The sequence below is a fragment of the Callorhinchus milii genome, unplaced genomic scaffold (assembly GCF_018977255.1).
Source record: "Callorhinchus milii isolate IMCB2004 unplaced genomic scaffold, IMCB_Cmil_1.0 Scaffold1, whole genome shotgun sequence".
Lineage (NCBI taxonomy): Eukaryota > Metazoa > Chordata > Chondrichthyes > Chimaeriformes > Callorhinchidae > Callorhinchus > Callorhinchus milii.
Window position 1 is genome coordinate 26,905,017 of NW_024704742.1, and position 24,621 is coordinate 26,929,637.

The 24,621-nt window shown below is 38.5% G+C and overlaps 1 protein-coding gene across 4 annotated transcripts in view; it reads left to right on the forward strand.

Annotated features, from left to right (window-relative positions):
* The window catches only part of LOC103181317 (TBC1 domain family, member 14), a 55,816-nt gene that overhangs the window by 29,598 nt on the left and 1,597 nt on the right, over nt 1-24,621 (forward strand). For all 4 annotated transcript variants that reach the window (XM_007897722.1, XM_007897720.2, XM_007897721.2 and 1 more), the window contains 10 exons: nt 13,510-13,628; nt 14,097-14,179; nt 16,427-16,544; nt 16,972-17,078; nt 18,226-18,306; nt 19,175-19,269; nt 20,522-20,593; nt 21,214-21,342; nt 21,913-22,022; nt 24,218-24,476. In XM_007897722.1, coding sequence (XP_007895913.1) covers nt 13,510-13,628; nt 14,097-14,179; nt 16,427-16,544; nt 16,972-17,078; nt 18,226-18,306; nt 19,175-19,269; nt 20,522-20,593; nt 21,214-21,342; nt 21,913-22,022; nt 24,218-24,476 — 1,173 coding nt within the window. The remainder of the gene's footprint in view (nt 1-13,509; nt 13,629-14,096; nt 14,180-16,426; nt 16,545-16,971; nt 17,079-18,225; nt 18,307-19,174; nt 19,270-20,521; nt 20,594-21,213; nt 21,343-21,912; nt 22,023-24,217; nt 24,477-24,621) is intronic.

Below are 24,621 nucleotides of genomic sequence, written 5' to 3' on the forward strand. Positions count from 1 at the left end.
CCAATTTGTGCACTCCAGCAGCAGGGAAGGAGGATTCCAGCCAATACTGACCTGCTGCTTAGTACCATGGAGGCAGATTCAGTTATGGGTTTGTCTGTTTTCCAAAGTGCCTCACGTGAGGACCTGGATTATGCAGTTGGTGCTGAGTCAGTCTGGTACCTGGCATGGGACCCTGGACATCGAGAACATCATGGTTTTGGCACGTCACAAGTTTTACTGTACTGTGAAATGCAATATGCTAGAGACAGACGTCCTCACATGCAAGGATTATTATTATTGAGGAATCTCCCAGGTTTTGGGCAATGGCTGTTGGAAGGCATTGCCTCAAGTCCTGTTTCATGAATACACGTTCATATATTCTTAGTCCTTAGAAACCTTAAGTTTTGTTTCGTTGCACGCCTCTGTTTACCTAGTAGTATCTAGGAACCCGGTTATTAATGAATTGGTGGTTTTCTTTCCGGGGTTAGTAAATCCTTCAAAAACAAAAATAGTAATAATAATTTGATCACTCAATCCATGCATTTGATATAGTGCCTTATCATTTCGTTGAGCCATCTCAGCGCTTCACAGGATATACTGCAAAGTGTAGTGACTGTATATTTTTGTGGACAAAACCCAGTAGCCAGATGCGACCAGCAATGTCCACAAAGAACCTTTTTTTTATTTTGGGGGAAATTGTAGGCCAGGAGAAACTCGCTTCTCTTTTCAGATATGGTGGCAGTGCTCTTGTGTGTTTCATGCTGAGCTGTGCTGTTCAACAGGAAGCTTGCAAGGATTTCCTGGTACCTGTTATCCAGCTGGTGAGGGCTCAAACCTGCCACTTGCTGGATGTTAAATGACCAACATTTGGATCCTTTTAAGCATGATGAATTTCTGCATATGTCTGACACCTGGCTGACCAATAAAAAGTTGCACACAGCAGTGTCCCACAAACAGCTACAAAGTGAGTGAGCATTTTTATGTGAGGAATTATTGGCCATCACTTGAAACCCATCACCTTTCGAATCGTACCATTTATAGAGATCACCTGAACAGGCAGACAGACCTTCCTTAACATCTGATTCAAATGACAGCACCTCCAACAATTGAGCATTACCCCCGTCAGCTTATATTATGAGCTCAAAGTTCCAACATAGGACTTGAAATGACAACCTTCTGCCTTAAGAGGCAAGAGTGCAGCCAACAGAAACAGGCTGATATCTAATGTATTGTGCATTCAGTCCATCATGAATGATTGGTTTATGCCTTGCACTGTTGTAAACAGCTTCAGTTGATGATACAACTTTGATGATGTGACATGAGCTTTGTTGTCTTAATAATAATTTTCCAGTTATACTCCATTTATAGACCATTTGTACAAACTGTTTTACAGGTGCTCTTAATTATGTAATTAACCAAGGAAAACGTATTTAATTAAATAATCATTATCCTTAGTTAATGATTATAATTGTGCATTTAATATAATGCCTTTCACATCATGAGGACACTCAAAGCACTTCACAAAATTTACTGTTAAGTATAGCCATTGTGCATTTTGTAGGCAAATTATATGAATATGGCCACCAATTATTCCCTCTGCACACATGTTAAAATGGTTTACATATGATGCACAGAAGCCCCAATATATTCTTTTGATTAAAGTTTGGGTATAGTTTCTAATTTGCTAAACTTTTTTGAAATAATAGGTATTTTTTTTAAAAAATGAGTGGCTTTCAACACTTAACTCAGAGCTAACTTTGCCAAAATAATATGTTTGCCATGTTGGAAAAATCCAGTTTCAAAGTTTAAATCTATTGTTGACCACTGGAGGTTCAACACCTGAACTGCCCAGGCAGTTACTCTTGTGATATGCTCTACACTGACGCTTAATTCAAAATCATGCTCGTTATACGTAAAAGTTCGAGCTTTCTTTTTCATGAATTCTATATTATGGTCTCCCTGTCTTTCTGAAAGTTTTTTTTTAATCTCTTAGCCTAAAATTCTTAGCCTAAAATTCTGCACAATAGAAAGAATTAAAAGGAAAGCTCAATGCATAGAAACATCACGGTGAGGACAACAGTGTAATTCTGGCCTCCAGTGGCACACCAGTTCAGTGATGTTATACAGATCTGCAGAGCATTGCCTTCCTTCATCTGAACCACAGGGTACTTTCTCAGTGCAGAATCCCTGATGCAAAGCCAAGGCGTTAGAGGAGAATGCTGAGGGAACTGATTGGATACCTTTTATCTGCAGATGATTAACATGGCTGCAGCCTGTTTCCTCGTTCCTGCAGGAGTTAACTGCAGACCTGTGATTTTAAGCTCACAGTTAACGAGGACTCTGGAAGGAAGTGAGAAGGTCAACCAGTGGATTAGCTAGTCTAAATATGCTGTAGTGTTTTTTGCAAAACAAATGGTTTCAACATTTATTGAGGCACATAATGAAGGCCTTTTATTCTTACTCTCTTTTGAGCCATTGTGAGATCAGCTTTCATGGTAAGTGCACACCTTAAAGCTGAGATATTTGTGTTATTTTTCTTATGCATGACTGTCTCAGAAAGCACTTTCACGGCAGTTCATATTCCGGATTCAATTGATTCATAAGCATGTTTTTTTGTTTTCTATATGTTTGGTGACTCTCATTGTGACTCAGTGAATCGAGTTGTGCATTGTGCGGTAGCTGTCATCCTGGTATTGAGCCCAATTTCACAAAGAAATCTGTAACTTGATCTCCTTGTTACGTTAGGGAATGAGCCTTTGTGTTGCCAAAAGAGGCACAGAACTGTTCAAATGTATGGGACGAAATGTCATAAGTTTCAGAATTAAGTTATTGTAATCCTAGATTATTTTGATGAATTTCTTGCTTTGAGTGAGGGCCCTTCAATCTCTCTTTTGGATCCACTTGTAATGAAGGTCAAATGTGCATTTTTTAACTACAAAACAGTCATTTTGTAGCAAATTCGTACAAATGCAATTATTCATTCAACCATATTTCAATATTTTTGGTTTGATGAGATAATGTAAAAATAGCTGGTTTGCTGTCTTTCGTCAACCGCTGTGCTTGATTTGACATGCAAGGAGCTGTATCAGAGAATCCATTGTAGATAGAAGATTGATAGAGGAAGGGTATCCCAAAATCCATTGTATGTATTTCTCTGTCCACCCCTCCCCACCCCCACCAAAAAATGCAATCACTTAGAGGAAATGCTTGTCTTTACATTTATGCAGTTTAGAAGCAGTTTTGTAGAATAAAGAATAGACATTTAATAGTGCTCTTGATAACATCGTGGATCTTGAAGTGCAGTATTGTCTGTGCTGCATCTGCAAATCTCTTATTTTAATTTATGTATTGTGATTTTTGTTGCATATTTAATCCTTTTATGAAATCTTCCACCTTCAAACAAAATCTAAACCTGTTCAGTCCGTAAACAATAATTGCTAAATTATTATAATGGAATCTATTGAAACCTCATTGCCAGTTATATTCATTGACCACTTTGTTCAATGTACACATATTCGGATAATCTTGAGTTAAAATATATATCTTATTAGAATAGATTTCCCTTGCTATTGTACCATATTTTTTATTTGGTGGAGTAGGTAACTTGGAGATGATTTAATGTCTCTTAGCCTGTCGCAGACTGTTTCAGCTTTTAGAGATCATTATCATCTGAGGCAGTCTCATGGGAACAGCTTTATAAATGGAAAGTGGGTTGTGCCCGGCTGATTTTTCATGAGCAGAAGGGCATATTTAGATTAGGACAGATAAATAAACGGAATTGGCTGAATATACTTCTTGAAATGTGTTGCTTATTATTTCAAAATCATTTTTGCAATGTGTGATATTAGTTATGTGTGGTTTGATAATGCTGCCTCTGAAGATGGTGTTTTTTCTTGTTTTAATTGTTCACTTGTTTCTGTACTTGAGATAATGAAATGCTGAACAGTGGGAGATTGTATGGCATCTTCATTTTTACAGCTCATTGCTCAATTACCTTAATTCTACAGTTCCTGTTAGTAGGGTAAGTTAAATACTATTTAAATATAAAAACATAGAGCTCATTGAAATATCCACATCACCGGGTTATTAATATTGAATGGTTTAGATCTGGCTTCAATCCCTAGTTTGTACTGAGTCAATTCATCTCAGTTGAGCCAGAGATGAGGGTGCTGCTGTTCGCTTGGTGTCCCTAAGATAGGGAGGAATAGGACAATTACTCCTCAACAATAAATTATATTTGGATAGTGCCTTTCACGTCAGGGGGACGTCCCAACCCACTGATATTGGAGCTGGAATCAGCCGGGCACAACCCACTTTCCATTTATAAAGCTGTTCCCATGAGACTGCCTCAGATGATAATGATCTCTAAAGCGCCTTGGGACGTCCTCCTGACGTGAAAGGCGCTTTATAAATGGAATCTTGTTGTTGTTGTTGTGGAATGTGCAAATGTAAGATGAGTACTGATTTTTAGCTCACGTATCGTACTTCTACACTAGGTTTCAGCCACTTGCTTTCCAGACATGCACATAAAGAATGACTGCTTGCGGGGAGGTAGTGGAGATTTGCTAGCTACTGCAGAACTGTACTCTAGCAAGGCTCATTGCTTTTATGACACAGCATGCATGTCATATATTGCTTCTGCCCAGATTAGCAAATTTTATTTCAATAACAAATGTTTTTTTACCTGTCTGATGCACTTTGTAGCTTTACTTCTGGTTCTTATTTAATGTTTGCGAATTGTTTTACAATGTGTAAACGACAATTTTAAAATAACCTTATTTCTGAAGTAAAAACTTACGTCAGAATACATTCGTTTTTTGTGTGAACATGTGCAAAGTTTTAAATGCTGGTCATGACATTGCTTCCCAAACGCAACAAATTTTGCATTTTAAAATTATTGCAGAGATTTTGCTGGTTTCTTAATGAAAAAGGCAGATTTTTTTTCAGTATCTCAACATAATGTGTTTAATAACAACAATGTATTATGTATTACTAAATTTATGTTTGTAACTGTAAACTGTAACAGGTATTACTAAATTAAAGTAAACTGTAATATGTATTACTAAAATAATGAGTCGTGGAGTCCTGTAGCTCAGTGGTTAGAGCACTCGCTTTGCAAGCGAGAGACCTGAGTTCAATTCCAGGCACAGGGCGAAACCTTGGGCAAGTTTCCTTACTCCACACAGAGCCTAATAATAATCCCTCCAAAACCAAAAACAATAATAATAAATTGGTCATTTTCAATCTACGACTGTTTGTGGGACATTGCTGTGCGCAATTGGCTGCCGCGTTCACCCACAAATATACAGTCAGTTCACTTTACAGTGTGTTCTGTGAAGCGCTTTGGGACGTCCTCCCGACGTGAAAAGCGCTATATCAAATGCAAGGATTATTATTATTATTATATATAATGAGTGGAACTGTAAATAACCTTTTTGATGTATGCAAAGACTTTGTTTTAAAACCACATTTTTATCTATAGTTCTATTTTCTAGACATTGTTTACTGATAGTCAAATGTTTTTCAAAACAATAGCGTTATTAATAAATGTTTCTTCTTTGTATTCATTTAGCTTATGTGCCAACTGTTCATATAGAAATATAGGTACTGCAGTGAAACCAATTTCATCTTCAGCTAAACTAAAAGGCTTAGCTGCTAATGACAAACCCGCGCACATTTACCAGTAGTGCAGCATTTGTTGTGGAAAAAAAATGCATTAAATATTTTTAAGAAATATTCCCTGTTCGGTTTAAATATGGATGGATGTTGTAGTGGACTTGCTGTAGTCATATACTCTTCAAAGGGAGTTAAGGGGAAAATATATGGGTAATTTTTACAGCCAAGAATCTGTTTTTAGTAGGAATGAATATTCAATTTTATTTTGTCACCTTTGTGTTTTGACTCCTGGAATTCAGACAGATCAAATCCATTAATTCAACTCTGATTTATAATCCATATGTGGTATACATGTGTCTGCTTTTCATCTCAATCTACCAAATATCTTTAATTTGTTCTGTGGGGGATTTTACATAAAGCTGCTCACCAATTATTTCACTCGTCTCTGTCCCTTGTGAATTGCTCCTCTGCTTGCTCATTAGAGACAGTGGTTCTCAATGCAATTTAAACAATCAAGACTATAACCTTCAAACCAAGCATGTGTTCTTACAGCTGCATATTGTCATTCTTCTTAGTAACCTGGAAACAGCTTAAGCATCTCTTGAAAATATCCTCCAAAAAGATGTTTTTAAGACTTACATCTTGTTGTTAATCAATGGTAACCTAAAAGACTATTAAAAAAAGTACATTAAATCAGTGCCATGACAGAATTCTTTATTATTATTATTATTATAATAATCCTTGCATTTCATATCAGGAGGATGTCTCAAACCACTTCCCAGGATTTACTGTAAAACTTATTTTATAGGTTAATGTGGTAAATGGGCTTTGCCCAGAAACAGCCAAAATGAATCACCAATTTTATCTGGGGAAACTGTTAGCCAGTGCACTGTAGAAAAAAACTTTAAGGTTCACCTGAACAAATAGACAGGCCTTGGTTTAATGTCTCATCCGAAGAATGGCACTTCTTACAATGCAGTGCTCCACAGCGTTACATTGGATTGTCAGATTAGACCGATTTTAAAGTTCCGTTGTGGAGCTTGAACCCACAACATTCAGAGATAAGTGTTACCAACTGACCCAGGCTGACAACTTTAAGGGGCCGAGGGCCATGATGGTACTAGATTCTATGTAATTAACTCTGTAATATCCACCAGCGGACATCATCCTGGTGAGAACATCATCCAAGCAATGCAGGTTAGGCAAGAGTTGCTTGAATGCTTTTAATAATTTTTTTAAAAAATAAAATGAAATTTGTGGTGAAAGCTCCTGGTGTCTCCATTGCTAACAGTGCTCTTCAATGCAACAACTGGATCCTAGCAAACTACATACTCGATTTGTGCTCTGCTAATAAGGGTCACAGGAGGGTACGGCAATTTCTATCAATGTTCTTGGGCCGTGCCTGGGCATAAGTAGGCGAGTGACTGTGATAACTTCTATCTGTCATTTTCTAAAAATGACCCACATTTTAAATAGCTTTTCCAGCTAGAAACAGACAACCAGATTTGTAAATAAAATCTACAAAAGCCATGATAATTAATTGGTTGAATAGAAGGAACAGATTTGTATATATCGTACAAGTATTTTCTCAAATGCTGTTTCTGGATAACTCAAGCACCTGAGCACCACATGTCCTAGTCATGTAAATATGCAGTAACATTTTATATTAATCCAGAATTATATTTTTATATTATCCCAGGCAAATGTAAACTTTTACGAATTTTATACCTTGCTTTCCTAAGTGCAAACAAAGAAATGGAAAAACAGTGAGTTTATTAGCAAATTTTATAAGAACACGTTTTTAAACCCTGATGTAAAGCCATGAATGTAGTTCATGGTTTTTTGACAAACCAATTCTGCCCACACAAGTAGCACCTCAATACTGGCCCCATCTGAAACTGTTTTACTTGACGATGTTGATTTATACCTTCTTTTCCACTGTTAATTTGGTGCAGAAATATTTTAGCATGATATTCAAGTTGCATAAAAATTGAAGTGTTAACAAATGTAATGTTCTTTATTGTTTATTATTTTTCTTTACTCAACGGCTAAATAACTGGAACAGGTTGCCAGGAAGGGTGGTTGACGCCAAGACACTGGACTCATTTAAAATGCAACTTGATGCTGTGATGGGGACTGAGATCAAATGGGCCGAATGGGCTTCTTCATCCAAACCAATCTTGTGAACTTTTGATCCGATCAAAGGCAAAAATATTTTTTTTAAAGGAATATTGGTAGATTTACAATGGTATCAAATCTTGCTTACACAGGTCAAGGTTTATTGTATCTTTGAAGACTACTGTATTAATATACAGTGCAAAAATGACCAACCATTGCTATTTCCCGATAATACCTACTGTTAGACAACCTTATTGGTGTTCTAGTACCCTATCAGCACTTTTGGCATAATCTATCAGGCTTGTAGGGCAGGGTATTAGTCAGTGCTGAACTGATGTATTGCAATTATTCTGGGTTTGCTAACTATTCAAACTGATACAACTCTGTCACATTTTATAATGTAATCATTGCCACCTTTTTTCAGGTGATCTCCTCACTGAACTTGCCATGAGATAGATCTATGCAGTAAATCCCATTTACTTTACACCTAACATTCTGCTTGCTTCCAGCACACATTATTCCTGGCATTGCATTTCAGTACTTCCATACACATCTGAAGCCATTGTTTTTTGTTTTCACCTGCCTCTGGCTCAACTCCAGCAACTGTCCTGTGGCTTAATCAGTCAGTGTACATTTTTTTGGCATTCAGCTCAGCCCTCAGTTGTTCTTCATTCCCCACATCCAATCCACAGTTAAAATGACATTTGCACCCCTGGGGTTAAAAACATGAATTCCCCATCATGCTGCTTCCCATTTTTTGGGATGTTCATTCCACATGAAGGATGCTAATACTGAATAAGTATAAATTGTTATTGTGCATTATCCTAGCTATGGATATAATTCATGGTAATAGGAGATACTCCAAGAAGTGCTGGATCTCCCTGAACACAGGACCATTTCTTAAAATGTTAGTATATTCACAAAGTGAATTGATTCAGAAGAGTAGAATTAGCCATAATTGTGGCTCAGAGATACAACAATAAAACTTTCATTCAATATATTGTTACATATTACTTAATCAAGCAACCTATTGATACCGACTGACCATTTTTGCAATGCAAAGTCTTCTTTACTTCCTGTTTACTCCACTACACCAGGAGTTTCACCTCTTAATTTTTGCTTCTTATACGATTCTATTGTACTTCTATATAGTGCTTCTGCACTCCACTTTCTCCTATCACTGACGATTTACAACAACAATGCACACAATACATTCCCAGTAACTTCCTTTTAATAGGAAGTAGTCTCCATATAAACAAATCTGCTGTTAGCAAAACTGGTCAAGGAGTACTCTATTTTTTAAATAGATTATTTACCATAGGAATGTTTCATGTGAAGATATTGGAGAGGTGGTGAAGGAGCATGGACCTAAAATCTAGTCCTGGATTTTAAATATTCCACGTAATGTATTTAGGATTTTAATATTGCTCTTTTGCTACATTATCTACAACAACAACAAGATTACATTTGTATAGCGCCTTTCACGTCAGGAGGACGTCCCAAGGTGCTGGACAGACCTGAGCTGGGGTCGGGGAGGGGAAGAGGAATGGCCGATGGCATGGTCAAAGAGGAGGGTCTTGAGGCGGGACTTGAAGGAGGCTAAGGAGGGGCGAGGCGGAGTGACTGGGGGATAGAATTCCAGAGGTTAGGGGCAGAGTGGCTGAAGGCTCTCCCATCAATGGTGGAGCGGGTGGGTCAGGGGACGTGGAGCAGGCCAGAGCCAACTGAGCGGAGGGAACGGATGGGTTGGTAGGGGGTTAGGAGGTCGCAGAGGTAGGGTGGGGCGAGGCCATGGAGGGCTTTGTATGTGAGGACCAGGATCTTGAACTGGATCCTCTGAAGGATAGGGAGCAATGGAGTCGGGCGAGAGTGGAGGAGTTGGGGTCATGGAGTTTGGTGCGGGAGAGGACATGGGCTGCACAGTTCTGGATTATCTGCAGCCTGTGGAGGGAGGAGTTGGGAAGGCCGACAAGCAGGACATTTGCATAGTCGAGCCTGGAGGTGATGAAGGTATGAACAAGAGTTTCAGCGGCCTGAGGGGTGAGGTATTGACAGAGTCGAGCGACGTAACAGAGGTAAGGGAAGGCAGAGCGGGTCATGGCTTGAATGAGGGGGAGAAAAGACAGTTGAGGGTCGAACAAGACACCTGACTGGCTTGGTGAGTTGTAGTGAGCAACCATGGAGGCGCTGAGACGCTGGTGTGAGCCAATCTGGAGGGCCTCAGTCTTGTTCACATTCAACTGTAGGAAATTTGCCCTCATCCAGGACTTGATGTCCGACAGACAGTCTGTCAGGACAGCAGTGGTCCTGGAGTTGATAGTGGAGGCAGAAAGATAGTTGGGTGCCATCCGCATACATATGGAAGTTGACCCCATGTCTGCGGATGATGTCACCAAGGGGGAGCATGTCGATATTAAAGAGGAGAGGGCCAAGGACGGAGTCCTGGGGGACGCCAGATGTGACAGTGCGGGGGCTGGAGGAGAAACCATTAGAGGCAACGCAGTGGAGACGGTGAGAGAGAGGGGGAAGCATCGCACCAGGCAAGGGCAGGTCCGTGAAGATTGAGTAAAGCAGAGAGGCGGTGTATGACGATGGAGTGGTCGAAAGTTCAGTTGTGGAAGTGTCATCCTTTGGATGAGTTGTCAAACCAACGTTCTCTTATCATTCTGTTCTCCAGTGGGAGCAATTTTAAATTCTGATCTTAATAATACAGAATTGCTTTGCATTCAAGTTCAGAATTGACGAGCCTTTGTACAATATTTAATTGGCGCAGATTACTTAGATGTGCTTGCTTTCTGGAGAGTGCATTTTGATTCTTTCCTCTCCAGAAGGCAGTAACTCGTGTTAGGTTAGGGTTCCTTGGATGCTGGCAGCGTTCCAATGCTTTGCTAAAAACCTTCATATGTAAACTGAGGCAGTGAATGGAATCAGCAAGCTGTTTGATCACAGATGAATCTGACCTGTCCTCTGCACAGGCACTTTCCAACATGAGTTGATGCATAACAATCTATAGCAGGGGACATTTTTCCTTTCTTGCCCAGAGTACTAGAGCAAGTTCCAGATGTTACACTGCTGCCCAGTTGAGATACACCAGAGATTGAAGCTGAGACTCTCCTGTCTATTTGGCTTTGTGGGTAAATGCATCATGTGTCATGGAGGCTGAACCATTGAGAAATTTTTACGATATTGAATTACGTGATTCCTGGAGATTGAATTAAGAATCGCAAGCCACACTTTAGATTTTGCCGGCAAAGAATTTGCAATCTCTAAATTGAGAATTTTGCAAACTAGGAGGCTCAATTAAAGCAACAAATCCAGGTTGTGAATAATACATTTTTAACCTCAACATAACTAATTCTGAACTTGATTTGATTGTATTTTAATGCATTTGAAATGGTTCTTTTTTATTTTATTAGAGTTTTGGTTCATTGCACTTGTCTGATATGAACTGAGGTGATGCTCAATCAAAGTTAAAGCTGAACCAAGGAGGGATTAGTAAATTGGTACTATATCTCTTCAGTAATAATTCAAATTAATCCAATGCCACTATTTTTGACATGGAGGATATTGAAAGTAGGTAGTTATTTGGAGTGGAAGAAGTAAATAATCTTGCTAAAACGTCACCAAAGAAATTTAATTTTGTGCAGATTGTATTAACAGATAGGTCAGGTATGAAGACATTTAACAAATATAGACGCTGAAATCTTAAAAACAAAGAGTTATTTAAGAACTGGAAACCAAACCTACATATACAATGCTTTGGTATTATAAGGCAGTTGCAATGACTTGAAGATTTTAAGATGGGTTCTTTCAGTTATGTTGTAAGCACTGCATTGAACTTCCTGAACTTAGGCTGCTTAAACTTGTAACTATTGTCAATGTTGTTTCCATATCCACAACATTTTTGTGCTTTGTTTTCATATCTACAAGTAATCACATAAATATTTTGAAATCATTCTGAATAAGTAAACACATAAATATTTTGAAATTTGAGGGATTAGTAGCAGAATGCAGATTTTAAAAAATCGCATGTGTTATTTTGTTGGACAAAAATAAAGGATTGTATGCAGAGACTAGGGAGGTAAATTTACTGATAGTTGCTACCCCATTAGAATGAAACATTTTTAGCCTTAATTTCTTATGCTTTGAATGAAGTCACCTTTATTCCGGAACTGAGCTAATATAGATCAAAGATACCTCATTGTTAGGGTTGCAGATTTCGCACAGCCGTAGTAGTAAATTTAGTGAATTTGGTAGGTTTATGGGCAAATGTTCGGAGAAATGACGGGTATTTTGACGGGTAAATTCAACTATACTCCCGGAAAAGCGATCCGCCAATCGAATAACTTCCCACATTAACCTTGAGGGAGGCCAGCCCAGGCCCCGGCCTCACTCAAACTTAACAATAATAATCCTTGCATTTAATTTAGCTCCTTATCACGTCTTTGAGACGTCTCAATATATTATAAAGTGGATTGATTGTGTATCTTATGGGCAAAACTTTAACTTGGGAAATGTACGAATTTCAACCGGGACAGCGAGTTTTATCGTGGACAGATGGAAAAATCATTGTATCTGTGACATTTTTTCTGCAGGGCAAACTTGCTCATTGTTGCCACCAGTGTAGTATGTGATCAGTTGAAGGGAAAGGGTATCATACAGTGAAACAAAGCAGAGAAATTGATTCCAACTTTGACAAATGGGTTGGTTTTGACAATTGGCTCTCACTTGGAATCATGCATTTGGGAAAATACTTGGCTATTCGAACATTAAAACACTTTATGTAATAATAATAATAATAATAATCCTTACATTTGATATAGCGCTTTTCACGTCGGGAGGACGTCCCAAAGCGCTTCACAGAACACACTAAAGTGAATTGACTGTATATTTGTGGGCGAAGGCGGCAGCCAATTGCGCACAGCAATGTCCCACAAACAGTCGTAGATTGAAAATGACCAATTTATTATTGTTTTGTTTTGGAGGGATTATTATTAGGCTCTGTGTGGAGTAAGGAAACTTGCCCAAGGTTTCGCCCTCTGCCTGGAATTGAACTCAGGTCTCTCGCTTGCAAAGCGAGTGCTCTAACCACTGAGCTAAAGGACTCCACGTCTTGTACATGTACTGTATTATGTGTGTCAATAATGTGTGGTATATCCATAATAGTAAAACGCACGCAAATAATGGGTCTCCAATTACCCGAAACATCCATGTACTGTTCTTGCATCGCAATCATTCAAACTCCCAACATTTTAGCTTCCAGTTTGGAACAGAATGCCAATGACTGGTAAGATCTAGTGATGCACATTGAAATTTCGCAAACGTGAAATTTGAAGCAAGGATAAGTTTATCTCTTGGTGTACTGAGAGCCAGTTGAGCCTGGCAAGGACGGTTTGGGAGAGAATATGTACTACGGTACAGAGTTTTGGATGATGGTGCAAAGTTTATAGACTATAAATGAAACCTGGTTGACATTTGGCTGGAACCCATATTAGAAAAATGCACATAATAATAATATAATAATAGTAATAATCATCTTCCTTGCATTTGATATACATTTCATACAACATACTTTAGGAACTTATGTGATGTCATGGGCTTAGATGCTGTGACACCACATAAGGCTAGTTCTGTTGGAGAAATTAATTCATGGCATGAAACTCTTGAGAAAGGAAATATATCATAAAGTGCACACTCAAGTAAGCCAACTAATACTTTTATATTAAGTTGAAGATTCATTGCTATTTGACAGTGTTGGATTTGCAAGTCATTGCGGTTCCATTTTCTTTCATGCAGGAATATGAAGAAAAAGCTAGGAGAGCCCACAAGTGTTCCTCTCCTAATCAGAGTGTGAGGAAGAACCTGGACTTCGAGCCTCTCTCCACAACAGCACTTATCCTAGAAGACAGGCCAGCGTGAGTATTTATGTATTTGTTTTATCTTTAGTATTTTGCATTGAGGTCCCAGCAATGAGCCTGGCTTGGTTGGTAGCACTCGTCCTCTGACTCGGCTGACACGCCAATGATGCCTTGTTGGTGATGGAGTCTGTCAGATGAGACATTCAAATACCTGTTCAAATGGATTTTAAAGATCCTATTGCACTGTGAGATCCAACAAGCACAGGTTAGAACACTCACTAGGATTAAATTAAATGCAAGCATTTTTATTATGAAAGGCACTATATGAAGACAAATTGGTATTGTCGTTGACTTCATGGCTGTTTACAGGACATTGCTGTGCACAAATCAGATATTGCATTCGCCTACAAATATCTACTCACTGCACTTCATAGTAAAACCGCCTAAAGTGTTTTGAGATGTTCCAAAGATGTGATGAGGCACCATATCAAATGCAACAATTATTATTATTTTCTTTTTCCATAGAAATCTTCCGGCAAAACCTGCAGAAGAATCTCAGAAACACAGGCAACAGTACGAGGAGATGGTGGCTCAAGCAAAAAAACGAGGTTAAATTCCTGTCATACATTTTGTTCCTCATTTGGTGGTAATTCATTCAAATGTATGAAAGAAATAATAATAATCCTTGCATTTGATATAGCGCTTTTCACGTCAGGAGGACGTCCCAAAGCGCTTCACAGAACACACTGTAAAGTGAATTGACTGTATATTTGTGGGCGAACGCGGCAGCCAATTGCGCACAGCAATGTCCCACAAACAGTCGTAGATTGAAAATGACCAATTTAATTATTGTTTTTGGTTTTTTGGAGGGATTATTATTAGGCTGTGTGGAGTAAGGAAACTTGCCCAAGGTTTCGCCCTCTGCCTGGAATTGAACTCAGGTCTCTCACTTGCAAAGCGAGTGCTCTAACCACTTTAATTTATGTTTCGCCTCAAAGGGCCGTTGTTTCAAGGAAAGATTCTCACCTGGTGAAAACCAAAAAGCACGTATAGTAAACTCCTGATAACTCGTTACTCCACGGGAAAAGAGCTCAATGTCCTACAAACAGCCAAGATGTCAATAACAATACAGTATCCAAAGTGGCGAATTAGGCATATATCTAGTAAATAATGGAGCTTATTACAAAAGTAAGCTTATTGCAAAAAAAAAGTTTATGGAGAGTAAGTAGTTAATTATCGGTTAATTTTAAAACTACCAAAAAAGAACATTTATATTTAGCAAATGAATTTTATTAATGCTGTTCCAGTATCCACAATCCATGTTATGTAGATTCAATCGAACTCTTCATTTACATTGCAAATGTTCGGATTTTGCCTTCCTTCAACAACAATAATAATTTGCATTTATGTTTCGCCTCAAAGGGCCGTTGTTTCAAGGAAAGATTCTCACCTGGTGAAAACCAAAAAGCACGTATAGTAAACTCCTGATAACTCGTTACTCCACGGGAAAAGAGCTCAATGTCCTACAAACAGCCAAGATGTCAATAACAATACAGTATCCAAAGTGGCGAATTAGGCATATATATAAATGCAAAAATAAATGTGGCCGGGATATTGACAAAATTAAGCCAGGGTCGAGTCATCAGCAGTTTACTGTATTCATAACTTAATTAATTCTGTTCTTGAGCTATGGATATCAGTCTCAAACTGGACAGAGCATACATGTTCAATGAACAAGATTGATGAGACACAAAAGGGAACATTTGGTGATTAGTCCTATTAGCAGGGACACATTCCACATCCTGTTACATCTCCTGTGGCAGTTATGGTAATAGCTTTTTAGATTACAGGTTCTTCCGACTTAATTTTCACATTTGTATTTTAAGGGGAGTAAAGCCGATGGCAACAGCTTCATACTTTACCAAAAAAATAATTTTAGAATTGGTTTACAAGTGTATTATGGACGTACTTCCTGAAAAATAACTCCTTTTGAAGGGGTTTGGTCAGTTAAGCAAGATGATATTTATTGTGTAAAATGGGCATAAAATACAATATTAATTAATTGTTGTAACAGGTTCATGAATGACAACTCAGTGTTTCTTTGGCTTTTTGTGAACTTTGATTCCTCTAATAAATGGGAAATTTTAGACCAATAACTCTTCCAATTATTATTGGTTATAGTGCAGCGTTTCTGCTACAGTAAAACTTGAAAAGCGTTATCTTTATAAATTGTATAATCTCCTAAATCGTACATTCTCCCACCCAAGTACCATTCAGTTTCCTATCAAAACCACTTAGATTTATTTGCGCTACTCGTATTAATAGCCTCCTAACTCGTAACGCTGCGCTCCCCTACCCTCCATTATTCCTGCACTTACCGGCTGCTTGGAATCGCGGGAAATTATGTCCAGACCTGCTAACGCATGCGTACTTATCGGCCGGTTGCATTGAATCGCAGGGAACATAGTCTTTATGTCATAAGGCGCTGGATAGTCAGTGTTTTGGTCCTGACACTACAGGACAGAGGATTGCAGGTTCATACTGTTTGCCTTTCAGATTTAGCTGATTTCATTTAGGACAGTGATCAAGGCGTTGCATTTGGCTTTAGCACCCTGAGTTAGGGAGTGGAAAATCAGCAACAGTTCCTACTCAACGACCCTGGAGAAGCATTGGGTGAAAATGCTATGTCTGCTGTGCCTTTGTTGTTTAGAGGGGCTTTCTTTTACCCCCTTCTCCCAAAAGTGTCAACAGCCTGACACATGAATAATAGTCGCTTGAGTTAGATCCTGAAAAGCATCACAGCAATTAACAATTGGAGGGAAAACCTTTATATTTGTGTTATCTGTTCTATACAGAGCTAAAAGATGCTCAGAAGCGCAGGAAGCTCCTAGAGGAGAGGTGTAAACTGGAAGAAACAATCGGCAATGCTGTGCTGACCTGGAACAATGACATTCTGCCCAACTGGGAGACTGTGTGAGTAGGAAATAGTGCATTTCACTGTAACAAGAATACGAGCATTAAAATAATTTATTTTCCTGCTATTGAATCACATTTGTATCGCACTAATTTATGTCACAGCAATTGAATTGAGGTATTTTTCTGTAAATTTGTCTTATTAAATATATACTGTAGTGCAGATATCCAGTGGTAGCACAAAAACACAATAAACAAAATCTCTGTTTAAAATTAGTACTATATGATACACAAATTCTAAGGAGCAGATTTAAAGTAAGTCTAGTGTCTAATTATTTCCACTTATCGGTGAGTCAGTAACTCGAGGACATCAATTCAATACAGTGAAATAAATGAATGGGAGATTAGAATTTTTTTCAGGCATTGCTTCCTATGTGCTGCACATTGCATGTACATTTACAATACAATACGTTTTTCTAATCTGAAGGTATCAATCTCGTAAAGTTCGGGAGCTCTGGTGGCAGGGTATTCCTCCAAGTGTAAGGGGAAAAGTGTGGCGCTTGGCAATGGGCAATGACTTGAACATTACTCACGGTAAGTGCTAAGACATATCGGTCATTTTTAGTTTCTGCCTCTTTTTTCAGTTACTACCGATTGTACAAAGTTGGTAGTGTAGCTCGTGGTGCTCGATGCACCATTTTACTAGTATCTCTAGATCTTCCAATAGAAATTTCAGTAACATAATTGGAAATTTATAGAGCTTTACATAGACTGTACAGCACAGAAATAGCATTTGGCCCAACTAATGCATGCTTGTGTTTACACTCCACATCAGTCTTCACCACTCCTTACTCAAGCCCATCATTTTCTATTCCTTTCTCCCTCGTGTATATCCAGCTTCCTCTTAAATGCATCTATACACTGATTCAACACTGCTTCAGGCAGCAAGTTCTACAGTCTCATTACTCTCTGTATGAAGGAGTTCCTCTTAAATTCTCTTTTAGATCCCCAAGTCGCGATCCAATACTTGTGTCCCTTGGTTGCAGACCCCCAACAAGTGGGAGCAGCCTATTTAAGCTAACTTTTTCGAATGCTTTTATAATTATGAACACCTCTATTAGGGCCCCTCTTAAATGCCTCTTCTCTCTAATAATCCTTGCATTCGAAAAAGGCTTAACATCCAGTCTATCCTGATAACAGTAATATGCCAGCCTTGGTATCATTCTAGTAAATCTACACTGTACTCTTTCCATCGCTGCTGTATCATCCTTGTAGTGTGGTCACCAGAATTGGATACAGTACTCCAAATATGGTCTAACCAAGGTTATATACACATTCAATATTACCTCCTCAATTTTATATAATCTAGGCTATAGATAGCTTCATTATTTTTTCTGTCAAAGCGAATTACTTCATATTTTGCTATGTGTCTGCCCATTCTGCTAGCCTGTTTGTTTTTTGCATTCTTCACTATTTACCACAGCCCAAGTTTGATGTCATCTGCAAATTTTGACACAACAATTTCAAAAGCACTGTCACAATTGGGGGCCGACATGTGGTGGTACTCCCTTCGATTTGCGATATATACAAATTTTTCAGTGCTCTCTTATGATGAGGAACTATCAAGTTTTGGCACACGTTGTGAATGGATGACAATCCCCAATATTTTTAGTAACAAATTTATTAAATTACACAAACTTGTTTAATTTTTTTTAAAAGACAAATCACTTTATCTTTTCAGAATTGTATGACATTTGCCTATCACGAGCTAAAGACAAGTGCAGATCTCTCAGCATAGCAACATCGGATACAGACAATGAAGGTATCATTTTTGAGTTTCTTGTCTCACAGGTCACAGAGGATATTAATTTGAGTTAATTTATAGCACAAGTAACGCCTTCCTACAGATAGTTTTGCCAATATATTTTAAGCTTATGTTTGTACAGATCTATCAATCACCCAGAAAAGAACGATTGAATATTTTTGGAACTCTTAATACTTTATGAATGGGGTGGGGGTGAATAGAGTAGATTGATATCCTGACTGCTGAAGGATTAACCTATAGATTGCAACATTCTCAGTATTCTTATAATGTGTCTGAACCTACAAACTCTGACTTACTCCAGCTATTTTAATTTTAGTGTATCAATAATACACTAAAGTGTGGCAGGTTCTGAACATAGCTCCTCCTTCTATTGTTGTGAGAACAGACTTGCCAGAGCTGACAGCTCTTCTCTGTCTGCATGATGGAAACTTCACTTCTATTTGGCATTCCACCTATTGCCTAATGCTTGGAACAACTGACATTTTCTTACAAGTAATAAGTAGCCCAGGAAATAACACTCATGGCCACCCAGCAGGTTTGTGTCCAGTTTCTCTCTCTACAAGGCATTATTAAACCAGGTGCCGAGCTAGAGATCTTATCAATACACACCCAATGAGTTAAAAGCTCAGTAAAATGGTTACTGTCTTGAAAGAAATCCTGTATTTGAAAAAGGATGGATCATGGTAGGGAGAATTCTCTCCTGCTACTATGGAAAACAACAGCGTTGATGACTCAAAGAGCCCATCCTTCAAGACCACAAAATTATTAGATATTCATTGACTCATTAATAATCCCACCTAGCAACCACACAAACCCATGTTCAGTATTTTGTGGAACAAAAAAATGTGTTTTGTCACTTTTACAGACTCGGGGCTTTCTGCAGCGGACAGGGAAGCCAGCTTGGATCTCATCAAGTTGGATATTTCTCGCACATTTCCTAATCTTTGTATATTTCAACAGGTAAATGTTTTTATCTCTTTTAATATTATCAAAATATGCAGTATATCTGGGCATAATAAGGTAGAAGTGCAATATGATAGTCTGTTTAGTAGTGCATGAAAGCTAACCGCCAGTTAACATTTGACCTATTGTCTTGATAAAAGCACTCCATACGCTTGACAAAAATTGTTTGTGGGACACTGTTGTTTTGACAAACACTGTGTGTCTTTAACTTTCACAACAACAACAACAAAATTGCATTTATAGAGTGCCTTTTCGTTATCCCCTACTTAGAACTGTGGAGGACAATTTAAATATCTTTGTTTTGATTTTGTAATTTTTTTAAAACATGAAAATAAGTCTCTTGACAATTGCGCAATTGGCTGCTGGGTTTCGTCCACAAAATACAGTCAATTCACTTTGCAATATATTCTGTGAAGGGCTTTGAGACGTCTAGAAGATATGAAAAGCGCTACATCAAATACAAGGGGTATTATTATTTGTCCTTTTTCGTCGGATTTTTGCCAAAAAGAATCCCATTGAGACTGTGTTTATTTATTTTATATGTATGTGGTGCAGATACAACATTAACACTAATTTGATTGCTCCTTGTTGGCACAAATTAGCTACCACATTTGTCTGACAACATTGTATTTCGTATCATACATATTCATTTATGTAAAACAATTTGAGAGGTTTAGTTTACATTAAAGGCAATACATAAGTAGTGTCAGCTTGGCTCAGTTTGTAGCACTCTCGTGTCTGAGTCAGAAAGATGTGGGTTCAAGCTCCACATTGTGACTTTGAGCTCATAGTCTATGCTGACACTTCAGTGTGTTTCTGGGTGCGAGTTGCTGCACTGTAAGAGATGCCGTCCTTTGAATGTAACGAAAACACTGAGGTTTCATCTGTCTGTGTCCTGGTCTGCAGCTCAAGATAAAATTAGTCATAGACTGCGTGGATGTTTGTGAGGCACTGCTGTGCACAAATTGGCTGCCGTATTTGCTTACAAATACACCATCGCTACATTTTACAGTAAATCCTGTCAAGCACTTTGTGATATTTTGAACGACACATACATTCTATCCTTTGTATCCTTTGCATACAAATGCATCGTCAACAATATATATTGATATAAAAGCAGTCCGTCCTTTGAGGCTCTAACTCATGTGAAGGGCACTTATATGTGTGTGTATATATATATATATATTTACACACACATATATAAATGCAAGTTGTTACTGTTAAACTAATATCTTATTTATTTTCACAGGGTGGCCCTTATCACGATGAACTTCACAGCATTTTAGGTGCATATACCTGTTACAGACCTGATGTAGGATATGTAAGTGATTATTGTGGTGTGCTGAGCAACTCATTTGAATAAGAATTGTAGTACCTAACAATAGTTTTGAGTTTGCTTCTTATAGTTTGAAGTTTTGAATAACAATGTTTACATTGTGCCCATTGGAGAATGGTAAAGGTGAATTGGTGCTTTTTTTAAAATTGGAGCAGAAGAAATTGAGGGGTGATATGGCAGATGGCTTTAGGAGGAAATAAATCACTGACAGCAAACTGTAGACATCGAAGTGACCACGTGTTTAACATTGCCTAAAAAAATCAATATTTATGAGCAACAATTACAGTGCAGCCCCATGATAATGTGAATTTGAAATTTTGATTAACAGACTTATATATGCTTACATTGTGCCACTGGAGAAAGGTAAAGGTGAATAAGCAAATTCGCTTATAACACTCTTGTATTGTGGACCCCCCATTGTTTCAAATATGTATAAGACACAAAGAAAACATTCTCAGGAATTACGTATTTGTGGAGCTTTGCTCTTGGATTTTGTGATTGAGCTCTTGAATTGGATTAGGGCCTTGCTGTGCATTTAGGTATCGATGTACGCAACTTAGCTGTAGCCCAATTCATGTTCACTGTTTTCCATCTTCTTTTAAAAGGTGCAGGGAATGTCATTCATTGCTGCAGTGCTGATACTAAACCTGGATACTGCAGATGCCTTTATTGCCTTTTCTAATTTATTGAACAAACCATGTCAGATGGCATTCTTTCGCGTGGACCATGGCCTTGTGAGTATCAATGAGGAATATACTTAGTCATCGTAGTCACAGTTTCCATGGTTTGCCTACAAAATACACACTCCACAGTAATATCCTCTGGGGAACTTTGGTATGTTCTCCTGACTTGAAAGGCACTGTGTCAAATATAAGTATTATTAAGTATATAATTTTATACTTATGGTGATTGCAGTTGCATTACAAACTGTTCTTCATCTAATACAGGATAACCCCGGTATAACATGCCCTGGTTTATCATGGATCCACTTATGGCGCAAGTATGCTTTGAACTTGAGATAAAGCAGAAGGCACACTTTCTGGTGCTTCCAGGTCATCAGATCGCTACTGATGTCACTTCCTGTGCAGTTAGCAATGTCAGTGACAAATCGCCTACCTAGCAGGTGCCCTTTTTTTTATTCCCCTCCATTATAAGGCATGGTCTGAAAATATTGACCGAAACCACTGTGTTATAACAGGATTGCTCTGTTTATTCCTATGACTGAATCTTGAGTAGTGTAATTAATTAAAATATGAGAACCCAGTATCTTGAAACAATTATCAGTATCATTTTTGTTCCTCTAGATGTTGACGTATTTTGCAGCCTTTGAGGTGTTCTTTGAAGAGAATTTGCCACGATTGTTTGCACATTTCAAGAAAAACAACCTTACCCCAGATATTTATTTAATTGACTGGTAAGCAGTATTTTCAATTCCTTCAAAATATCTAATTAACTGCTTTTGGTTTCCAGGTACTCTATGACATCCATTCTTAAATTCTCTCTAACCATACTCATAACACAAGCGCTTACATTTATATGATACCATTCACGTAGCATAAAGTCTCAGCTCTTTGGGTTGGGTTGGATGCCAAGCAAGGGAAACAGGAGAGGTGACTATAGGATTTTTTAAAGTTGGTCAAAGATGGCCTGAGAGAGTTACTCAAAGAAAGTACAGCTCAGAAATAGGTAATTTGATGGATCCTCCCCTAGTTCCATATCTGGACTTTTCCCTATAACTCTCAACTTTATTCTCTCTCATCCAGTCTTTTTTTTGATCATGCATATGGTTGCCACCCCAACACCTGACCATGACAGAGAATTCCACACTCCCAACACTCTGTGAAAAAGCTCCTCCTAATCTCTGTTCTGAACCTCCAAGTTATGAATTGAAAACTATTAATAGGTGGATGAGAGAGAGAGAGCGTTCCAAACAACAACAACAGCAAAATTGTATAGTACCTTTCACGTCGGGAAGATGTCCCAAGGTTACATACAATGGAACCTGATGAGGACTGCCGTGCAGTGTTTGGTGAAGGTGCAGAGTTTTGGATCAACTGGAGTTTATGGGTGGTGGAACTAGGGAGACCAAAGTGCTTTGGAAAAGTCTAGTCGAGAGGTAAAAAAAGGCATCAGTGAGGGTTTCTGTGGCATTTGGTGCTAAATGGAGGTGTGGCAAAAGTAAAGAGGTGTGGTTTTGGTCAAGAACCAAATGGAAGGAAGGGGAGCTAAGGATTGAACCAAACGCCAAGGTTGTGTACTGGTTTGATGAGTTTGACAGAGGGCAGGGAGGTCAGAACTGGAAGTGAGGAGATGTTGGTGGGGCTGAAGAGGGTGTCTTCTGTCTTGTCTATGTTAAGCAGTAAGAAATTGAGCCTCATCCTGGTCTTAATATCTTGATAGGTGAGTGAACAATCTTGTTGTTGTTGTTGAACAGAATATCAATGGACATAATTAATCTTTGGCTCAGTTTCCACATTCCTACATTGTTTGGCATTGGAATAATAATAGATTCCTATACTTTTGCACAGATTAAGATTTGTTACCTCCTCGAATAAAATACCAAATTACATTTGTATAGCACCTTTCACGTCGGGAGGACATCCCAAGGCGCTGGGCAGTCAAGGATTTGAACCCGAGTAGTGGGGGGGTGGGGGTAGTTGGGATCAGGGAGGTTAGTGGGAAGGGAGGTAGGAGGGTGGCCAAAGGCGCAATCGAAGAGGAGGGTCTGGAGACGTGCCTTGAAGGAGGTAAGGGAGGAGCAGAAAGAGCAGACAGGTTGACATGGTACAATGCTTATTCTACCAACTTGGAGGTCAGTGCTGACAGTTTTGTATTCTAATACTGGACAGTGTTGATAATCAATTTAGATGAAGCCAAATACTTGTGCCTATTGTTTTATCATAAACTAGTCTGAATTCTTATTCTCCAATAAAACATACTGTTTTTTGCTTCAGAACAAATGTTACTGAGCAACATTTTTCCATTTATTAAATCAATTAATTTTAGAGCATAAGAACATAAGAATTAGGAGCAGGAGTAGGCCATTGGGCCCCTCGAGCCTGCTCCGCTATTCAATAAGATCATGGCTGATCTAACTCCACCTACCTGTCTTATCCCCATATCCCTTAATCCCTTTATCCACAAGAAATCTATCAATCTCAGTCTTGAATATGTTCAAGGACTGAGCATCTACAGCCCTTTGGGGTAGAGAATTCCATAAATTCACTACTCTCTGAGTGAAGAAATTTTTCCTCAACTCAGTGCGAAACGTTTACCCCTAATTTTAAGACTATGACCCCTGGTTATAGTTTCTCCAACCAGGGGAAAAGGTCTCCCACTATCTATTCTGTCGTGCCCCTTTATAATCTTACAGGTTTCTAAGCCTAAATTGAGCCTAAATTCCTCAACCTATCCTCATAACTCATCCCCTTCATCCCAGGTGCCACTTAGTGAATCTGCGTTGTACCCCCTCCAAGTTTTTCTTTAAAAAACACTACCAAGTGAAAATATCAAATTTATTTACACTCAAACATTGCACAATAACAAATATAAATATTCAGTTGCTACTTCAATCATGTTAAACCATTGATACGTTATTCTCCATTTCAGGATCTTCACGCTGTACAGCAAATCTTTACCTCTGGACCTTGCGTGTCGTGTCTGGGATGTATTCTGCCGTGATGGAGAGGAATTCCTTTTCCGAACTGCTCTTGGGATCTTAAAACGTTATGAGGATATTTTGACACCAATGGATTTTATCCACATGGCGCAGTTCCTGACTAAACTCCCAGATGATGTGGTAGCTGAGGAGTTCTTTGGAGCCATTGCGACCGTTCAGATGCAGAGCAGAAACAAAAAGTGGGCTCAGGTAAGAAAGATAAAGTGCACTGGACGCTGGGAATCTGTAGTCTATTTATCAGTATCACTGGTGTGGAAATTGTATTTTTAAACTAGAAATTCTAAAGAGTTAGAACCGAGCAAGTAACTTTTGTTTACTTGTTTGTCAAGGTTTA